General features: G+C 45.3%; 1 protein-coding gene across 2 annotated transcripts; it reads left to right on the top strand.

Annotated features, from left to right (window-relative positions):
- Window positions 1-7,579: 7,579 nt before the first annotated feature.
- Window positions 7,580-17,311, top strand: LOC310799445 (vesicular integral-membrane protein VIP36-like). Of its 2 annotated transcripts, XM_083662028.1 has the most exons (5): window positions 7,580-7,847; window positions 8,794-8,908; window positions 10,471-10,603; window positions 16,011-16,935; window positions 17,014-17,311. In XM_083662028.1, the coding sequence occupies exons 1-3, from the start codon at window positions 7,782-7,784 to the stop codon at window positions 10,518-10,520; spliced, it is 231 nt and encodes a 76-aa protein (XP_083518154.1). In that variant the 5' UTR covers window positions 7,580-7,781; the 3' UTR covers window positions 10,521-10,603; window positions 16,011-16,935; window positions 17,014-17,311. The 2 variants fall into 2 exon arrangements, with proteins under 2 accessions (XP_083518154.1, XP_083518153.1); XM_083662027.1 differs by having other exon boundaries at window positions 16,011-17,311.
- The last annotated feature ends 4,020 nt before the right edge of the window (window positions 17,312-21,331 follow it).

The raw sequence follows: 21,331 nt of genomic DNA on the forward strand, positions 1-21,331 counted from the left end.
TTTGGTCAGGGAGGAACCACCACTAGCTTTAAGTCCAGGGTTTGGCTGGCTTTGGTCAGGGAGGAAGCACCACTAGGTTGAAGTCCAGGGTTTGGCTGGCTTTGGTCAGGGAGGAACCACCACTAGCTTTAAGTCCAGGGTTTGCTGTCTGTCAGCCGTTTTGTGTGAAGCCTGTTGTAAGTTGGTCTGCCTCCCTCGTCCTCCCCAGACTCTCCAGTTGGACCAGAGCCAGCTAGCAGCCGTGACGGAGGAGAACCAGGGGCTGAGGAAGCAGGTGGAGCAGCTAGCAGCCGTGACGGAGGAGAACGAGGGACTGAGGAAGCAGGTGGAGCGAATGCAGGGCGACGCCAAAAAGTGAGTCATGTCCTCCTCCACAGTGATGGCTTGGACCAAACCACATTCATGATACATATCTCTTGTTGTCAAGTCTAGTTTATACAACTACACAACATTGCTTAGCTTGTGAAAACATGTGAGAACCACTGATATAGACTATCTTTGGTAAGCAAATCATGTCAGCATGTTCTGTACATAGTCATCTACATCTGTAAATTGAATATATATTTTCTAAGCTCAGTAGTTTTTTTTGCAGCACACGTCTGTGCACCTGCATTTTCAGTACCTATGTATGGCCTTCTATAGACCGTTTTAACTCAACAACATTTCAACATTCTAAATTACCCCCAGCTTACCTCCTGTTGCAGTGTTTGCTAGTACAATAGCTGACAGGATATAAGCTAGGTTGCAAACTGTTCTTCGGCAACACAATTCTGCGAAAACCGTCTATAGAACTGGTAATGTGAATAATACAGACAGACAGACAATTCATTCTTTTTGCTGCTGCAACAACCCATTTTCCCCCACGGGAATCCTTAAGTTTCATCCCATCTTCCAATTCTGACGTGCTTTGAACAGGGCCGTCTCGGAGCAGAAGCAACTGGGGAGGGATTTGACCACTGTGCAGAAGGAGATGAAGGCCAAACACAAGGCGTACGCGAACGCGGTGGGCATCCTGAGTAGGAGGCTCCAGGAGGTGCTGAGCGACAAAGACATGACTGAAGCAGAGCTGCTCAAACTCAAGGCCCAGGTGGCAGATGGAGGCAACAGCCATGATGCCCTACAGGTAAGGCAGCACTTTCTCCAACATAGACCTTTTCTTTTTGCAACAAGTATTAAAATAACATCATGTATATATTATATATTATACAAACTATACAATAATTCAATGGGTTCAATGACCTGTAGCGGTACTTCTGGCTTGGTCAGACGTTCCTACAGACACAACTGGATAGGAAGCTGGTGGGTTTTTTTTTATATATATTTTTATTTTTATTTTACAATTTTCAGAACAAAAACAGGCTCAGACAAAACAGAACAAAACAAAAATATACATATATCAATATTCCAATGTTACAGCGTTGTGCTATCAGCCACATCAAGTGCTTCTTGTGCTTGTAAGAGATGTGCGTGGGAGGATCCCATGCAAGGGGTCCATGAAAAGTCAGCTGGGCAAGTTACTTGTCGCTTTCAACCTCATCTAAGTAGGCCAGAAATGGGTCCCAGATAGCCGAGAATTTCACAAGACAATTGGTCCTCAGGAACCAGAGTCTCTCCATACGTATAACTGAACCCATGTCCGTCAGCCACAGCTTAAAAGAAGGTGGAGAGGAAGACTTCCAACTCCTTCAGAATGAGTCTCTTGGCGACGGAAGCTGGTGGGTTTTGAGTCCAGGTCGCTCCATTAGCGCCTCCTCTGGTCGGTAGGGGCGCCTGTTCAGGGGGGAGGGGAACTGGGGGGAATAGCGTGATCCTCCCACACGCTACATCCTACCGGTGAAACTCCCCGATGTCAGGTGGAAAGAAGTGGCTGGTGACTGCACATGTGTCGGAGGAAGCATGTGCTAGTCTATGTTTCTCCCCAGATCGGCAGAGGGGGTGGAGCAATGACTGGGATAGTAGGGGGGGAATTGGCCAAGTACAACTGGGAAAAAACGTGGTCAACAAACAACATAACATAAGACTAACGGTCACTTTTGCGATGTCAGGTGTTGATGCAGAGCTTCAGGTCATTGGCATAAGGAAAATAACTATTATTATGATCATCACAACAACTCACCATCAATCATTTGACATAATCAGCAAACTATCATGCCTTTTCTCCTCCCTCTACGAGCGTTTAGGAGGCCTAAGGCAGTGGGGAGGATTTGGTCGTAATAATAATTGACACTTTGTCCCAGGCTCATATTTCTTCATAAGTGTTCATTCATTACAGACACAGGCATATTCCTTTGATCTATTTTTAGGGTGCTGTGCTTTTAAACCTTGCACTTTTTAGTGTTGATGGCTTATAATGTTGACAATCTTGGAATGAAAAGTTATTCTACTGTCTACTCATTGTAATGCATTCAGGAGAAGAGCGCCTGCCGAGTGACTAAAGTGTGGTGGCCTATAATTTATATGTAATCTGTATACCAATCTACCAATCATCTACCAATCTGTATATATAATCTGTGTTTATCTGTGGTCCAGGAGAAGATTGAGGCTCTGCAGACCGAGCTGCAGGCTGTGAGCCACAGCAAGAGCGTGCTGGAGAAAGAGCTGCAGAAGGTGATCACCATCACCTCCACAGAGCTGGAGGACTACCAGGAGAAGGTCATGGAGCTCGAGGATGAGGTATGCTATATAATTGTGAGTGAGTGAGTGAGTGAGTGAGTGAGTACACATAACTGCTATTCCTTTCTAAAGGGAGATCACAGTTTTCTTGTTTTTATCCATTGTTGTGTTCCTGATCACAACCCTGTCTTAGCAGTACATTTACACTTCTGTTGTCATGTTTATTTTAGATTAATTATATGAATCAATATCTAATTCACAGCTTCAAGAGGCGCGATGCTTCCAGAGGCGGATTCGGAAGTTAGAGGGTGCCAACAAGAAGCTAGCACTAGAGCTGGAGCATGAAAAGGGGACATTGGCCAGACTGGGGCAGTCCCACAATGCACTGCGGGAGCATTCCTACGTTTTAGAGACTGCCTTGGCCAAGAGAGAGGCAGATATTGTCCAACTCAACTTACAGGTGAAAATGATTTGACATCTCACAATGTTCTTCCATTTTTCCTGCGGTAATTTTTTTTTAAATTCAGAGTATGGAATATGAATTTGATCATTTTCAGCGTCTTGAAAAATTATTGAAATGTACACCAAGTGTGCAAGAGAACGGAGGTGGGGAATTGTTCATCCTCATACTAGTATCTGGCTACACACATTATCTGATTGTCGAAAACCAATTATTTCACCAATGTAAACCTTTAATTAGATCAAAACAATTGAGATATAAAATCTCTTTTACAATTGTGACCTGGCCAAGAATGCAGCAAAGTTACACGTTGGCTTAAACATGTTGGCATGAAATTGCCTTGTCACAATAGTCACAAGAAAACAACAGCATACATAGGAAAGAAAGAACATGAGAAAATAGTTGTGCATTGTGATAAGAGCAGCTTGTGATAAGGATTTCAGATATTAGAATAAACTTAAGCTACAGATACCAGTATTTGGCATGCATAATATTGATCATCAACCTAAACCATCAAATCCAGTCAAGAGCTAATAGTGATCCTGTTGCTTTCTCCCTTATTCTCTTCTTCAGGTTCAAGCTGTCTTGAAACACAAAGAGGAGGACGACCAGCAGATGGAGCAGGTGGTGCACACTCTACAGCTCGCCTTGGAGAAGGAGAAGACCAGGGTCAAGCACCTCAAAGAACAGGAGGTGTCCAGGTTCCAAGAGGAGCTGGCCGAGGCCCACTCCCAGCTCCACATCCTCCAGGAACAACTGGACGAGGAACTGGACAATTGTAGTTTTAACTACATGGACACTTTTTTGCCTCCCTAGGCCGTTATTATTTCCTTTCTCTTTTCTCTTTTCAAGAATTGTACTACTTTACAGCTTTATTCTTTACTTACTTTAATTACAATGCCCATCTGAGTTAGGCAGTTCTGCTGTTTTTTGCAGTTTTTTTATTTGATTTTAATGTATATAGTTGTCATTGTTCAGACTCGTGTTTTAATGTATATAGTTTAGTTGTCATGGTTCAGACTCGTGTTTTAATGTATATAGTTGTCATGGTTCAGACTTTTGCCCTAGTTTTTGTATTTGAGTGTTGTGGTTCCCTGTCTAATTGTTGTAGTTCTGTGTGCCATGTTCTGTTTACCCCAGCTGTGTGTAATTTGTAATCACCTCCTTGTGTAGCCTATATATGTATCTTGTCTTCCAGTTAGTCCTTCGTTCATTGTCTTGTTAAATACACTTTTTACTTTGTTAAGTTCCTGTGTCGGCTGTCCTGCTTTTGGGTCCACACCACACCATTACCCTGACAACGGTTGATCTATATTGTATGGTTATGTTGTGTGCAAATCCATACTGAATTGTTTATTGTAAATGATGTGGGTCACACCAACTGACATTGCACACTAGATGATCAAAACTTCCATAACTGACTGCGAGGGAAAATTGACGAAGCAAAAATGTTACTACTAACAGAGTGCAATCACATGTATTCATTTTCTGTCACAATTATTTCATATTTACACACAAAAAACACCCATAAATCAGTTGTTAAATTCCTTTTACAGTTGGTTCATGGTTAGGGGAAAATGTTAATTCTTTGAAGAGGTTAATATATGAATATACTTCCAAAGTATATTCATATATTAACCTCTTCAAAGAATTAACATTTTCCTTTTGTATGATTGTAAATTCATCATAGTTGTTTAATAGTGTAAATTGGATGAAATTGAAAATGTTATCAAATGCAACCCATAAAATCAAAGCAGATGGTAATTCTGGTACATCTCCATTAGAATTCAATGTAGAGCGGCCTTTGGACAGTATGCTATCTTACAGCAGGGCCTGCAAGAGAGAAAAGAGTCCCATCCCAACTTATCAATCCTGTTTGCTCAAATTAATTTCTGGTGTCAGTTATGGTCACTGGTGGGAAAGTAGGAAGTGACAAAACAAAACTTAAGGGTAAAACTGTGTTAAACAGCAGCCAGCAAAGAGTTTCATCCATCAAATCTGTTGCAAACACTTTTTTTCACCCGCCACTTCCACTCACCATGCCGGAGGGGAAATGTAGGTCTGAGCAGTTCTAATCAGTTCATCCTTGTGAGGTCACAGTGACCTTGAACTTTGACCTTTGGGGACCAAAATCGAATCAGTTCATCATTGAGTCCAAGTGGACGTTGAAATTTGACAACCAAAATCTTTTTTTTAACAATATATTTATTGTGACCACCAACATCTATTTTGTATGACACTTACTTTAAGGTGATCTTAAATGTCTCCCTGCAGCATGTATTGTTTCCCTGTGTGATAAGATCAAAGCCAAAACAATGCCTGGAGACAGTCACCTATGGGGGGCCGGCCAGGCAGAGCCTACAGCACAGCCAGTATTTCAATAGCAGAATGATGCCTCCACTCTGGCACTGTTGTACAGTTTAAATCATGTGAACTGTGATCAAGGAGTTCCATCTACCTCCAAGGTGGTGAAAATGATCTAATCAAACATTGTCTTCCGGGCTGGGGCACAGAACACACAACGGTGTTGTCAAAAGGCACAGGAGCCACTAGTTGAGGGACACTACACAAGCACAGCCAGCCAACTGCCCACATGGGGGGCAGTGCCCATGTAAACTCTGAACAGCTGGTTGGCTAGGAGCCAGCTAGCCTTGAGACATGATTGGCCAAATGATATCTCTTTATTGTGTCTATGATCAGTGTATAGAGAGGCAAAGTGACCGCCTACTTCCTGCTTCAGCACTGTACCAGGGATTTTTATCCGCCATTTATTTTCTCATAAACATTTTGTAAAATGCTTATAAAAAATAGTTTTACTTGGTCAAACCAAACCGGTTCAGCTATATTTAGAATCAGGAGAGACCATATAGAACATTTCACTCGGACCAAAACTTAAAAAAAACGACATTGAAAAAACTAATAGTTGAATCAATACACTAGCTGTACCGAATTCTGAAAATATACTGTACATGTAGTATGTGGAATGAAACAAAATCAAGGTAAATGCATTGTCGGGCCGGGCGTTATGAGGAGGAAGACCAATAAGAAATATGATGCGGGTCCATCAGCAGAAGTGCCTGGCCTGTAATTAGCACAACATATCTTTGAACCCATGTGTCTCTAACCCACACAGCACAATAAGCATGTTCACTCTGCATCACCTGGGACTCAAACTCACAACCTTTGCCACCAATGGCAAAGGATCGAGTTCAGCTACCTGAGAAGTGGGAAAATGAGAGGAGGCTTCACACTATAACTTTCAGTAATTAAATATTTAACACAGTTTGCCAATGAGTTGCAATCTCATATGGGGTTAAAAATAGGCCTACTTCAGTGATTGTAGAAACACTAATGCTTAATTTTATTAGAGCCATCGTCTCCTTCTGGTTCCTCCCCGATTCTACCTACTTACACTCCCATCACTTGTATAGCCTCAGACTGATGACATCATCACTAATGACATCACATCACTGAAGACATCACTGTACTAGCCTCAGCCTCCCACTACTTCCTTGCTCCTCTCACAAGAGAAAACATTGTGTATGGGATAAACCTGGAGGACAGTAAAAGTGACTTGGTTTTGAACATCCTGATACTCTTAGCAAAAATTTTCATCCATGCGTCTAAATGGAGGGAAATGAAACCCCTTTTCTCTGTTTTTAAAAGGGACCTTGTGGACAATCATCTAAGTGCCTTAAAACTAATGAAAAGAAAACATGCAAAGTCTCTCCTCAAAGCTTATATAGATCTGGAAATCTTTGAGAACCTCTAGGAGGATTCGTTTATTATTTCAATTTAACTTTTATTTATTTTAGTATTATTTATTTTATTTTGTTTCCCTATCATACATGTTGTACTTTGTCTTTGTTACTAATGTACCTTATATGTTAAATGTAATGGTGCCATGTTATAAATGACTACCTTCAAGAAAAAAGAAAAAAAAAAGACTCCCACTACTTCCGTAAACTCACTGACGTCAGCCGAGGACACGCGGAACATCTCCCAATCAGCTTCTTTCGTTCTCGAGCGCGTCTTGCAGCGTGGCTTGATTGGTCGGTCCAGCGCTTGACGTCTCTCGTCACTGGAGCGTCTCTCTATTTTTATTCGCTGTTTGTATTTCAGGAGAAGAAAGATGGCGACGTGGTGCGATTTTCCTAAAGCTGGCATGGAAATAGCCTTGTTATAACAGTCCTTAAACGGCGTGTAGCAACGATCCAGGGTATTGCCTCCGCGCGTGGGGAAGTGGATATGTTGCTTGAATTCCGGCAAGCCCCGGGAGATGTTCGCCTGTCGATTAAAATCCCCGAGGACGATGCAAGCGGCTCCCGGATGGCGATGTTGATGTCTGTTTACGACCTCCTGCACTCTGCAGTATCCTTGTTGGCTTGTGTGTGTGTGTGTGTGTGTGTGTGTGGGGGGGGGGGGGTATATACAGCCGTGGTGATTACTGCTGAAAACTCGCGGGGCAAGTAGTGTGGGCGACTCATGATGGACATGGGCAGATGTTCTAGCTGGGGGAGAACAGGCCCGAGAGAGAACTGTGACGTGCTTCGGGTCACACCACTTGTTGTTTACCATAAAACAAACACCACCACCTTTGGATTTACCGGATTCCTCCGTTCTGTCCATGCGAACGGTGGTGAAGTGTTCGGCCGGTGTGACAGAGTGATCCGGGACAGAGGGGGACAGGTCTCAGTGAAATGACCTGATGTCCCTCTGGGCACAGCCGCATCATCCTTCGTCCTTCGTCCGATACTCCAGAAACAGGCTGACGGTAAGACACGCTTTTGGAAGCCAATACGATAAAGGATGGCTTTACCGATAACCAACCCACTTTGTATCATATATCATCTCGATAATATATAAGCACATGGACAGTGTTTGCCTCAGTGTAGGAATTTAGCCAGGGGCAAGGGCAAAAAGGCCCCCAAGAAATCCCAGAGTGCCCCTAAAAACCATTATCCAGGGGGAAAAATTGACCCAATATTTTGTCATTTTATTTTCATTCAATTAATTAAAAATTAATTAATTAATAATAATTAAGAAGAACACACACACACAAACAGCACTGTTGTTCACACTACGCTTTAGCAACTTTATGCACTAATTACTATTTTTTAAAGTGCCCCCAACATTTTATAAATGCCCCCAGTTTTAGACAGTGGGGGCAAAAGTTGCCCCCAAAATACTTTTTAAATTTCCTACACTGGTTTGCCTTCTCTCTCTGTTTACCTCATGGAGAAAAATCCTCCTGCAGAAACTCCGCCCCGTTCATTAAGGCTCGTTAAGGCTCTGGATGCCATTCTCCATGGATGTGCTCATACTTACAAAATAAAAATAAACAATAACAGCCGCCATCGGAGCAGATTCTGCCTCTGGAGCAGAACTTCCGCTGTGACGCGTTGTGACGTAAAACCCGTCACACAACGAAGCGCTTTGCCAGGGGAGGAAATGGGAGCTCTCCATGAGCAAAACAGAGAGAGAAGGTAAACACTGCCCGTGTGCTTAAATATTACCGAGATTATTAATGATACAAAGTGGGTTGATTTTCGGTAAAGACATCCTTTAATATTTTGAGCTAGTATTCAATATGTATTGAGTGGCTGGTAAAAAGCCATTTGACCAGTGGACAAAAAAGAAACTTCTGGATCCTGGTGACTCTGGTCATCTATACCCATCCTTCACCGGTGGTTCATGCTGACCGTTCCTCTGCCCTCCAGGTAATGGTGGACGTCGATGACAAGCGAGAGTGGAAAGACTGCGCTGACATCACAGGCCTGCGGCTACCCCTGGGCTACTACTTTGGTGCCTCCTCTGCCACTGGAGACCTGTCGGGTATAAAACCTCAACAATCCATCATCTGAAGCAGTGGCGCCAAACTGATTTGAGTTTTCCTCCACATGCCACCCAATAGAGAACCGCAGGAATGAGTCCGGAAGTATGCTTCCGGGTTCGTCAGGCAAAAAGTGAATGGGGTTTAGAATGGGGATTTCACTTAAATGCATAAAATAATGTCTGTGGTTAACAAAAGTTTATGGGAACGCAAACTTTTATGACTTTTGGAACGTAAAGGTGTGGTGGTGTCCTCCCTGCGGTACACTATCTGCTCTCAAGTGGGCCAGGGAGCCCAACCAGCTCCAACGAGACAGTTGAAAATGTCCTTTGCTGTTGTGGTGTCTGTCACCGGCACCAAGTCGAGGAAATCCTGGGTGACACTCCAAGTCTCATCCACACCACACATGAATATAGCAAGTTGAGCAACATCTGTAATGTCCGTGCTCTCATCAATTGCAAGCGTAGATGCATCAGGGGTAGTGCAGTGGTAGATTGCCTGCCTACCAACTCGAGCAAATCCAGGTGGGGGTGGTGGTGGTGGTGAACACACGATTTGATTAAAAGAAGAAGAAAAAAATCACTTGCAACCGATTACTTAATGTTATCCTTAATTTGGCTGTCCAAATCCCAGATTACTTAATGTTATCCTTAATTTGGCTGTCCAAATCCCAGATTACTTAATGTTATCCTTAATTTGGCTTTCCAAATCGCCAGCAAGATACCAAATCCTATCTGCCACAGGGTTTCTGCAGCCTTCACACCACGCATGTCTTCACAAACTCGCAGAATATGGCTTTGATGCGGACGCTATTTTGTGAACAATAAAATAGCTAGCTTTCATAGCTGCATCACTGACCTGGCTCTCAGCTACTACGGCTAAAACAGATCTTTGTGTCCTCAAACTTTCATTCAGGGAAAAAAAAACATTTTGGACGTTTCGGCAACTGCCTTCCTCAGTAGCTGCTGCATAAAGTCATACTTGATACTTTGTGTGGAAGGCAGTAGCTGAAACGTCTGGCTGCACTACGGTCATCATGTATAAATACAAATGTTTTTCCTGAGTGCTGGTCAGATTGTACTTTAACTGGAGCCTCTTGTCATCATGGAGTGATCCAACACCGGATTGAATTGAAACAAGAATGTTTGTTTGAGCACATTTAGTTCTATAAAACTTTGTTTCCTCAAACCTGCCTACAATTCATTTACCTTCTCTGTTCTCAGTCAGTTGTACTGTTGTTATTGAAACATTGAAAAGAAGGATTTCTGCAGTGCAGTTTTGCAAATTCGTCCTGTGGGCCTGAATGGACCGTTTGGCGGGCCGCATGTTTGACACCCCTGATCTATAGGGTGGATGACCACTGTGATCCTCTCTTTGCCTATTTAACTTAGCCTGTAAATTTCATGTACATTCAATGTAAACTCTTATTTAACTCTGACTGTAAATTCACGTAAATCCACATCCTATTTAACGTCTATCTAACTAACTCTAACTCCTCACCAATATGCAGCAGTGTTCAGGTCTGAATTCTTTGTGGGGTATTCATTGTCATGTTTTGCTCTAGATAACCATGACCTGGTCTCTATGAAGCTGTACCAGTGGACAGCTTCATAGAGATCAGGTGGAGAGGACGTTAGAAGAGGAGCAAGAGGAGGAGGTCTCCATCCCCAGTGTGGACAACATGGCACAGTTCAAAGGTATATTTATTTTATTTTATTTTATTTGAACCTTTATTTACACAGGGGAAGTCTCACTGAGAGCAATGCTCTCTTTTTCAGGAGTGCCCTGTTCACATTCACACACACATTCACACCTGGAAGCTGACCAGTACAACCACAGTCTGATCTGCTGGCCACTGATCAGCTCCACTGGAGCGGTTGGGGTCAAGGGCCTTGCTCAAGGGCACCTCAGTGGTGGTAATGAGGGAGGGGCAAGCGCTGGCTGTTCTCTTTCCCTTATAAAGAGCACGGTCGTTACAACTCATCAAGCCTTGGCCAGAATATTTGAAAATGCTAAATCTATTCACCACATTGATAGTCACCACTAGGGATGCAGCGGGATGAGTTTTTGACTGTATGATAACCTTGGACAAAAATACCACGGTATCGCGGATTCGCGGTATTGCAGACCTTTATGTCTGAAATATTCCCATACCTTGCGTTCTTCTGCTTCAGCCATTATCACACACACACGGTTGTAAATACAGTCAGGGACAGCTCCTCTCTATAGAGAGCCGCAGTAACGAGTCCGGAAATCATCGATGCTAACAGCCCTGGTTCTTCACAGTTTTCACCTATGGGAGTTTTGAATGGGTTTTTGGCGCGATGCTTCTAATAATCTCTCTGGGCAACGCTGGCTTAATCAAACGCGAACCAGTGTTTAGTAACATCATCTTCACACATGAAGACTACTTTTATGAGTTTTGAAGGTTTTATGTGCCGTTAAAAGGGTGGCTAGCTAGCAAACGGCTAAATGAGACTACACTGTTGAGTCGATGGAAATATATTTAAGCAATATATCACGAGAGCAAGTGTGTTGTGATGAATATATCACACTGATAAGCTGTTATCCCACGAGGCCGCAGGCCGAGTGGGATAACAGCTTATCAGTGTGATATATTTCACAACACACGCTGCTCGAGTGCTATATTGCTTTTATAAAAGGGTTCCAAGTATAATAATATAATAATAATAACACTATAAGTCCGACTGGCATTTTATTCTGATATAGTCAGTTGAAACACTACTGAAGGCGGGACCTCTAGCAAGAAGATAGACGTGTGGGTGATTTGATTGGATCGTTCTGGAGACTGAAGTCGACATTGGCCAATCCTGGCGCTTGCTGAGAGCAAAGCCCGACCAGGGGCCGGTTGCACCAATGGCGGCGATTGAGCCAGAAAGACAGTCTGAATGAAATTGAATGTAACGTTCCCAATTCTATGTATTAACTTCTAAAAAACTAACGGCAACATTTTGGAAGGCTAAGCCACACAACTAGTTAGTTATAATCTAACGTCGTGCTTTCAAAGACAGCGAACTGGCGATGTTACGACGAACACGGCTCAGTTGACCGCAGTTACGACGATGACGGTCAAAAAGGTCTCCGCGGAGATCTCTGTTACAGGCAGTTAAGACCAGTGTAAGACCAGTTGGTGCAACCGGCCCCAGAGCCGTATGCCGACACAAGTAACGTACTTTTCGTAAGAGAGTTGCGCCATCATGCGTCCATAATGACTCATTGTACAAAGACTTGAAGGACTAGTGACCCTCCATACAGCAGATCAGGAGAAAGCTGTTTGGCTCGAGCGCAGTAAGAGAGTTGCCATGGTAACCAATAACCCATGGCCATGGGTTATTGAACTCGGTTACTGGAATTATACAATGGCTGTGAACCAATCAGATTGCTTGATTTGAGGTACCCATTTTATAAACGTCAATAACGTCACCACTCAAAGGACGAACACGGAAATTCTCTTTCCCTCACCTGGTTCAGCCCCGTTCAGCCCGGGGTAATCAGTGCACACATCAACAACAGTCCAGGTTGAGTGGTGACGTGACGTGGAAGCCTATGCGACAGTGTGTAGTTCTGGATTAGCTTAGCTCGAGCTTTTTACTTCTACGGCTCGCATTTAGGCTACAAAACTCATGAAAGTGGTCCTCGTGTGAAGATTATCCCACTGAACCTTGGTTCGCGTTTGATTAATCTTGCGTTGCCCACAGACCTTATTTGAAGCATCGCGCCAAAAACCCATTCAAAAATCCCATAGACAGAAACAGTGAAGAACCAGGAAGTTCGGGACTTCCGCATTCAGCCTACAAAAATACGTCATCCCTGCGGCTCTCTATTGTGCTCCAGTCTAGGTAGGCATGCAGCCAGGGGGAGGGGCCAGCTCCTCTCTGCTGTGCTCTAGTCTAGGTAGGCATGCTGCCAGGGGGAGGGGCCAGCTCCTCTCTACTGTGCTCCAGTCTAGGTAGGCATGCAGCCAGGGGGAGGGGCCAGCTCCTCTCTACTGTGCTCTAGTCTAGGTAGGCATGCAGCCAGGGGGAGGGGCCAGCTCCTCTCTGCTGTGCTCTAGTCTAGGTAGCCATGCAGCCAGGGGGAGGGGCCAGCTCCTCTCTGCTGTGCTCCAGTCTAGGTAGGCATGCAGCCAGGGGGAGGGGCCAGCCCCTCTCTACTGTGCTCTAGTCTAGGTAGGCATGCAGCCAGGGGGAGGGGCCAGCTCCTCTCTACTGTGCTCTAGTCTAGGTAGGCATGCAGCCAGGGGGAGGGGCCAGCTCCTCTCTACTGTGCTCTAGTCTAGGTAGCCATGCAGCCAGGGGGAGGGGCCAGCTCCTCTCTGCTGTGCTCTAGTCTAGGTAGCCATGCAGCCAGGGGGAGGGGCCAGCCCCTCTCTACTGTGCTCTAGTCTAGGTAGGCATGCAGCCAGGGGGAGGGGCCAGCTCCTCTCTACTGTGCTCTAGTCTAGGTAGCCATGCAGCCAGGGGGAGGGGCCAGCTCCTCTCTACTGTGCTCTAGTCTAGATAGGCATGCAGCCAGGGGGAGGGGCCAGCTCCTCTCTACTGTGCTCAGGTCTAGGTAGGCATGCAGCCAGGGGGAGGGGCCAGCTCCTCTCTACTGTGCTCTAGTCTAGGTAGGCATGCAGCCAGGGGGAGGGGCCAGCTCCTCTCTGCTGTGCTCCAGTCTAGGTAGGCATGCAGCCAGGGGGAGGGGCCAGCTCCTCTCTACTGTGCTCTAGTCTAGGTAGGCATGCAGCCAGGGGGAGGGGCCAGCTCCTCTCTGCTGTGCTCTAGTCTAGGTAGCCATGCAGCCAGGGGGAGGGGCCAGCTCCTCTCTACTGTGCTCTAGTCTAGGTAGCCATGCAGCCAGGGGGAGGGGCCAGCCCCTCTCTACTGTGCTCTAGTCTAGGTAGGCATGCAGCCAGGGGGAGGGGCCAGCTCCTCTCTACTGTGCTCTAGTCTAGGTAGCCATGCAGCCAGGGGGAGGGGCCAGCTCCTCTCTACTGTGCTCTAGTCTAGATAGGCATGCAGCCAGGGGGAGGGGCCAGCTCCTCTCTACTGTGCTCAGGTCTAGGTAGGCATGCAGCCAGGGGGAGGGGCCAGCTCCTCTCTACTGTGCTCTAGTCTAGGTAGGCATGCAGCCAGGGGGAGGGGCCAGCCCCTCTCTACTGTGCTCTAGTCTAGGTAGGCATGCAGCCAGGGGGAGGGGCCAGCTCCTCTCTACTGTGCTCTAGTCTAGGTAGGCATGCAGCCAGGGGGAGGGGCCAGCTCCTCTCTACTGTGCTCTAGTCTAGGTAGGCATGCAGCCAGGGGGAGGGGCCAGCTCCTCTCTACTGTGCTCTAGTCTAGGTAGGCATGCAGCCAGGGGGAGGGGCCAACCCCTCTCTACTGTGCTCTAGTCTAGGTAGGCATGCAGCCAGGGGGAGGGGCCAGCCCCTCTCTACTGTGCTCTAGTCGAGGTAGGCATGCAGCCAGGGGGAGGGGCCAGCTCCTCTCTACTGTGCTCTAGTCTAGGTAGGCATGCAGCCAGGGGGAGGGGCCAGCCCCTCTCTACTGTGCTCTAGTCTAGGTAGGCATGCAGCCAGGGGGAGGGGCCAGCTCCTCTCTACTGTGCTCTAGTCTAGATAGGCATGCAGCCAGGGGGAGGGGCCAGCTCCTCTCTACTGTGCTCTAGTCTAGGTAGGCATGCAGCCAGGGGGAGGGGCCAGCTCCTCTCTACTGTGCTCTAGTCTAGATAGGCATGCAGCCAGGGGGAGGGGCCAGCTCCTCTCTACTGTGCTCAGGTCTAGGTAGGCATGCAGCCAGGGGGAGGGGCCATCCCCTCTCTACTGTGCTCTAGTCTAGGTAGGCATGCAGCCAGGGGGAGGGGCCAGCCCCTCTCTACTGTGCTCTAGTCTAGGTAGGCATGCAGCCAGGGGGAGGGGCCAGCCCCTCTCTACTGTGCTCTAGTCTAGGTAGGCATGCAGCCAGGGGGAGGGGCCAGCTCCTCTCTACTGTGCTCTAGTCTAGGTAGGCATGCAGCCAGGGGGAGGGGCCAGCTCCTCTCTACTGTGCTCTAGTCTAGGTAGGCATGCAGCCAGGGGGAGGGGCCGCATAAGCTGCACTCTGCAAGCGACCTGGGCACTTTGATTGCACAGCTTATACCGTGGGGAAGGTATGACGGCAAATCTTAGTGGTTTTGATACCGTAGTCACCACCAACTTCTCAGCACAAAGCTTGTATTCTCTGGCATCTTCACAGCCTTTGTTTTTGTTTTTGTTTGTTCGCTTTTTGCTTGAAAGGTTGGTGCTCAATAAATTGGGAGGGACAAACTGGAGATTTAAATTATGAAAAATTCTGCAATATTCCATGTTTTACATTTGATTCCATTTGATTTCCAAAGTAATAGACCTTATTCGCTAACCCTGGATGCACCATATTGTTGACATACCGTCCTGCGCGCACACAGCGCTGCAGCTGACAACTAGTAACAGCCTTATTGTCGTTTCTGTTCCATTACAAAATAGCGATGGTAATGACAGCAATAAAAAACCCACAGTTGTTGTTTGTATGCTGCCGTTAATGCCTGTAATAAATAAACAAAAGAAAAAACGAGGTGAACAGACTTTGCTGTGAGGAGCCGTCAGAAAGTTTCACCTGTCTCTCCCAACTATCCACACACATCTCCAGTCTCGCTCCCTTCACGTCTGTGGACGGTAGAGATAGAAACAAACCACGGGGACTTTATTGCTGTCATTACTACAGCCACGTGTAACGCAGGTCACCATCCGAACACAATTGGAACGATACAGGTAACGCTAACAGCGGCTAGCTTCCTATAAACGCTGCTCCACATAGGCTGTCACTTAAAAGCTGCAGCAATATGTCGACAATATGGCGGCGGTGGGCGTGCCCGTACGTGAGTGACGTCAATCGAATAAGGTCTATTCCGTGATTCTGTCAGTTTTTTTTTTTTTACATTTTGCGGAAATCATATGGCCCTACTATTTGGATGATATTGCCCAGCCCTAGGTCAGGGTGCTCTGCAGTTTTGAATGTTGACTTTGTGGAGATAACCGTGTGATAGGAAGACAATCTGTTGATCATCTCCCAACCTGTTGCCTCGCAGTGGAGATTGAGGAGGAAGGCAGGAGCGCAGTCCAGATCTTCTTCACCCTGCTCTTCTCCGTCATCGGCCTGGCTGTCCTGGTAGTGGTGGGCATCGTCCTGCACGGCCGCTGGAAGGAGAACAGCCGCAAGCGCTTCTACTGATACTATTTTCACAATGTATGTTTCTTAATCGACATGCAACACAACAATGGTAAGACTGCCGTAGCTTTTACTCAGCCAGATGATTGAATGAACTCAATGAACAAACCACGTGCGTGTCGAGCCAACAGAACATGAATAGGTGAAGGCTCACCATCTGTGAAATGTGCTGGAGTTAAGTTGTCTTGTTAGTTTTGACTTTTTTCAGTGTTATGGAAGATAGAAAAGTGAAAGATTTAAAGTCGAGCTGAACCCAAAAATGGCTTTTCTTTTCTTTTAGTTCAAATACCTGGGTATGCAGTGCACCTATTTAATAATGTATGCCAAAAAAATCACAACAATCTAATTTCTTTCGTTTTTCACACTTTCACATCAAAAGTTCATTTTTCAAGATTTCATTGATAACAGTAATGTACAGTTTGCTGACGTCACCTAGTACTATCAAATTTCTACCCCATTTCAACCAATCATATCACGACATGCAGCTGTCAATCAAATCTTCATTTCAGGATCATTTTCTCTTCCAAATGAAGTAGAAAATGGCGCCTAGTGCCTGTCATCTGGCAGAATTTCCTATCCCATAAGCTAACTACTAACTTGGCCAATTGTTAGAAACATGAACAAAAAACAAAAACTATAATCTCTAAGAATGCAAAGAAATGTAACTGGCTCGCTAAAACGCGCATTCCAGCGATGTCATGTTTACAGCAGCGATAATGGCGCGCGCATCCGAGAGCTTGGTTGTCAGGGGTCGCACTTGGGACTCATATGCACGTGACGAACAGGTTCAGTTCACTTGGGACTCATATGCACGTGACAAACAGGTTCAGTTCACTTGGGACTCATATGCACGTGACAAACAGGTTCAGTTCACTTGGGACTCATGCACGTGACGAACAGGTTCAGTTCACTTGGGACTCATATGCACGTGACGAACAGGTTCAGTTCAACTTTAATGTAAACAAAGAAGAAAAAACCTCATCAGCCTAAATCACAAAGGGGGGCTACAGAGTACCGCAGAGATGACATGTTTTTGTAGGCTTAACCCCAAATCGCCGCCATGCTGGTTTGTAAAGGGAAAGGGCAATGGGATTTTAGAATGGGGATTTCAGTTAAATGCAGGAAATGAGGTCTGTTGTGTTCAGCAGGATAATCTTCACAAACGAGGACCACTTTTATGACTTTTTAAACGTTTAAACATTTAAACAAAACACATTTGTGTTTCAAAAGTCATAAGAGTTGTCTCCGTTTGTGAAGATTATCCTGCTGAACACAAATTTCTACTCCCATAAACCTTTGTTAACCACAGACCTTATTTCCTGTATTTAACCGAAATCCCCATACTTAGAAGCCCATTCACTTTTCCCCCTACGAAACCGAAGTGCTACTTGCAGACTCATTCCCGCGGTACTCTAGAACTGCGGCAGGGTTGGTAAACATGAGCGAGCTGTGTGCAGTTTACTGACCGTCACCTTACAGGATTTCTGGGTATTCAAACTATTCAAAATGTTACCTCTCGCTGCCACTTGGGGGCTGTCAAGAGTTGCCGAGTGCAGCTTCAATCTGGATGCTAGCTGCTGAAGACGAACAGTAGTACTGTGGATCTCAAAAACCTCTCATTGCACTGATTTGAAATGTCCATGCGGGAACATCTGATTGAACTCCCGTGGCTTTCAGAGAGCAGAACCAGGCAAAGCACTTACGTCAGCAGAACATTGAGTCTTTCAGAGAGCAGAACCAGGCAAAGCACTTACGTCAGCAGAACATTGAGTCTTTCAGAGAGCAGAACCAGGCAAAGCACTTACGTCAGCAGAACATTGAGTCCATGTTTGCTGCAACAATATTCATGGCTCCACCATGTTCTGTATTGTACTTTAAACTAGGAGCAAGGTAGAGGATACTGTCTCAAGTGCCTCGCTAGGACCAATGAAGACGTCACACGTCTTACTTTACATGTCACGCCCTAGTCTTGAGGTTTGAGCTTCACCTGTATTTTGCGTGTGACATTGCACAACCTCACTCAGTTTTTGAAGTTACTGTTCGTTCTCAGTTAGGATGTGATTATTTCAAAGTGTTTCCTGGGTCTGTTTTTAACTGCTGCCAACCAATTATTGTCCTTGGCACCAACTTTCATGTCCGCGCATAAACTAATCCTGTCAAACTAATCCTTTCATCAACTAATTCATTTGTGATCAGTTTTCTTGTGGATTTATTTTATTTTGATTTTTGTTGTCGTATGGGGAAAATGTACTGGTTATTTAAATGTCCATCCACCATATCATCAGTCAAATGTGAATGTGAGTAAATTGAAAGTATGTATGAATGCTATTTAACGTTCAGCTGTTAAACCTGTGATATACTGTCAGGCTTTTGTTGCCACTCATGCTGGTGCCTTACTCAAGTTTCTCTGAGATCAGGGGCCGGTTGCACAAAGCACCTTAAGTTAAGATTTTCCTAAGATTCCAAGTTAAGGTGTCCATAAAATAAAATCGGTTGCACAAAACACCCTTAAATCTTCTCCTTAAGGTTAAGCATTTTAGGGAAAACATAAGCACAAGATTTAAGGGTGTTTTGTGCAGCCGATTCTATTTTATGGACACCTTAACTAGGACTCTAAGGAAAATCTTAACTTAAGGGGCTTTGTGCAACCGGCCCCAGGGCGGGTTTCACTCTGCAGACGCCACTTCATTGTTCAGTGTTATGATTGTGTTGAGCAATGACTTTAAAAAACTCTCTCGTAACGGACAAGCCCGTCTTTTATTGTCACACGAACACCACAATACATGCATGCGGCCACAACACACTCATGCTGACGGTGGCCGGTGAAAAGTGTCCTCTGCATTTAACCCATCCAGGCATGTCCTTTCCTCCGAGGGGCAGGCCAGGAGCAGTGGTCGCTTTCTCGTACAGCGCCCGGGGACCAACTTCGGATGTTGTCGTCACTGGTCGGATGACGATGACGATCTGATCTTCTGCATGTTTTTAGTGGGGGGGTTATATGTGGAGGAACCCCCTGGGGGAGCACGGGGAGAACATGCAAACTCCACACAGAGAGAAAGGCCCTTACGACGAGATAACCCACCTGGGCAGTAGGCACTGAAGATATGGGGGGGAACACAACCACAGCGCCCACAGTGTCCCAGGCGAGAATCGAACCCAGGACCTTCCAACTGTGAGGCGACAGCGCTACCAACTGCGCCACCGTACCCGTTAATCAAGGAAAGTAAATCTGTCAGAAATCAAAATTGCTTTGCTGGGAGATGGTTGAAAGAAAATAATTTGGCTTTTTCACAGCAGCCATTTTGTGTCTCAAAGGCAGGAAGTAACACAGGTGCAACCAAAACTTTAATGAGGGCCCTGGCCCTGGAACGCTTACTGCCTTTTAGACACAAAATGGCTGCTGTGAAAAAGGTCACTTACCAGTATCAAGCTGTCTAGAATAGAGAGCCCCAGGGATGACGTACTTTTGTAGTCGGAACGCGGAAGTCGCAGACTTCCGGGTTCTTCACTGTTTCTGCCTATGGGATTTTTGAATGGGTTTTTGGTGCGATGCTTCAAATAAGGTCTGTGGGCAACGCAAGCTTAATCAAATGCGAACCAGTGTTCAGCAGGATAATCTTCACACATGAGGACCACTTTCATGCGAGCGCTAGAATTGTCGCATAGGCTTCCACGTCACGTCACCACTCAACCTGGAGTGTTGTTGATGTGTGCGCTGCTGTGCACTGATTACCCCGGGCTGAACCAGGTGAGGGAAAGAGAATTTCCCTGTTCGTCCTTTGAAGTGATGACGTTATTGACGTATAATATCCCCGTCGACTCAACCGTTTGCTAGCTAGCCGCCCTTTTAACGGCACGTAAAAGCTTAAAAACTCATAAAGGTTTTTAAGCGCCCACAGCGTCCCAGGTGGGAATCGAACCCAGGACCTTCCAGCTGTGAGGCGACAGCGCTTACCACTGCGCCACCGTACCCCTTGGGTTTGGGTTAGGGTTAGATAGTGGGGCACCATAGGCAAGTGACATTTACTTTTTGTCTCCTGATAGTTGAGTATTAATATTAGACTATCCAAATAAAGTGCTACAAAGTGTATGTTGTTACATATTCATCTCAGCACTTCTGTCCCAGTGTGTATTTATCTTGAGAGCATCGGTACAGACGACTTACTAAGACCAGGGGGACATTTCATGGCCTAGTTCTGGTTGTTTTACCTGTGAAAAACCTACCTACCCTATTGAAAAGTACTGTCAGTACACAGTGACACTATGAGTACTTCATGATATTCTCCCAAAGACATGATGTACTTACAGTTAAAGTACAAAGTGCACAAACGTAATGTACTTAAATCAGCGTGCATAAAAAAAAGATATCCAGCACTCTGAAATAGTCAATTATTTTTCTCATTTTCTGCAGGCAAAGTTATATAATGTTATAACACCACGTTGTATATTCAAACCTGTGAGTTTATCTCTCGGTGAAAACACAAGTAAACTGGAAAGTTTACTTTCTGGAAAAGTATTTATTTGTACACTTTACCTACATTGTGCTTTAAATTGTTGTAAAATCAAGCAAAAGATGGAGATGTCCATTTAGTGTTACTGTGTACCTACAATACTTTCCCATTTGATAACACTATTATGAAGTTACCAACAAAAAAATCTGCAATTCCTGGGAAAGTTTGCGTAACTTGAAAATGTTTTGTATTTAGGTTGTTATGGAGGCTGTTTCATATGTGTGTGTGTGCATATCAACCTGTAAGCGCCTATTATGAAAAGCACTTGTTAGTTTCTGGTCATCTTGAGTTATTCAGTTTACGGACGAGCACCGTTCCTTGAAATTTGCCCTGTTGATGATGGACACCCATATTGTTGTCGTTCTAGATTATTTGACTATATCTAATCTTATAGTGTACTTCTGTGTTTTTTTATATAGTTATTCAGTTTACTGCATACCAAGACTAGTGAAAATTATTTATTGCACCATGAGCCACCGTGGGGGAGATTATAGCCCATACAGTTGATTAAGTGTGAATGCTGTTTATTTTTAATGAGACTTGTGAAATCTACTATAAATCTGCCAATCGAAACTCTTCTCTGAACAATGCAAGTGAAGCGCATGTACTCTTTTCCTGCTCCTGTGTCAGACCTTTTTCACAATAAAAGTTTCTATGGTGATCTGCCTCA

Source organism: Poromitra crassiceps (assembly GCF_964638095.1).
Source record: "Poromitra crassiceps genome assembly, chromosome: 27".
In the NCBI taxonomy this organism is placed as follows: domain Eukaryota; kingdom Metazoa; phylum Chordata; class Actinopteri; order Beryciformes; family Melamphaidae; genus Poromitra; species Poromitra crassiceps.

Coding starts and splice junctions, on each gene's coding strand:
- LOC310799445 (XM_083662027.1), top strand. CDS start 7,782: ATGTCCCTCTGGGCACAGCCGCATCATCCTTCGTCCTTCGTCCGATAC. Junction 7,848..8,793: donor ACTCCAGAAACAGGCTGACG/GTAAGACACGCT, acceptor TCTGCCCTCCAG/GTAATGGTGGACGTCGATGA. Junction 8,909..10,470: donor TGCCACTGGAGACCTGTCGG/GTATAAAACCTC, acceptor GTTTTGCTCTAG/ATAACCATGACCTGGTCTCT.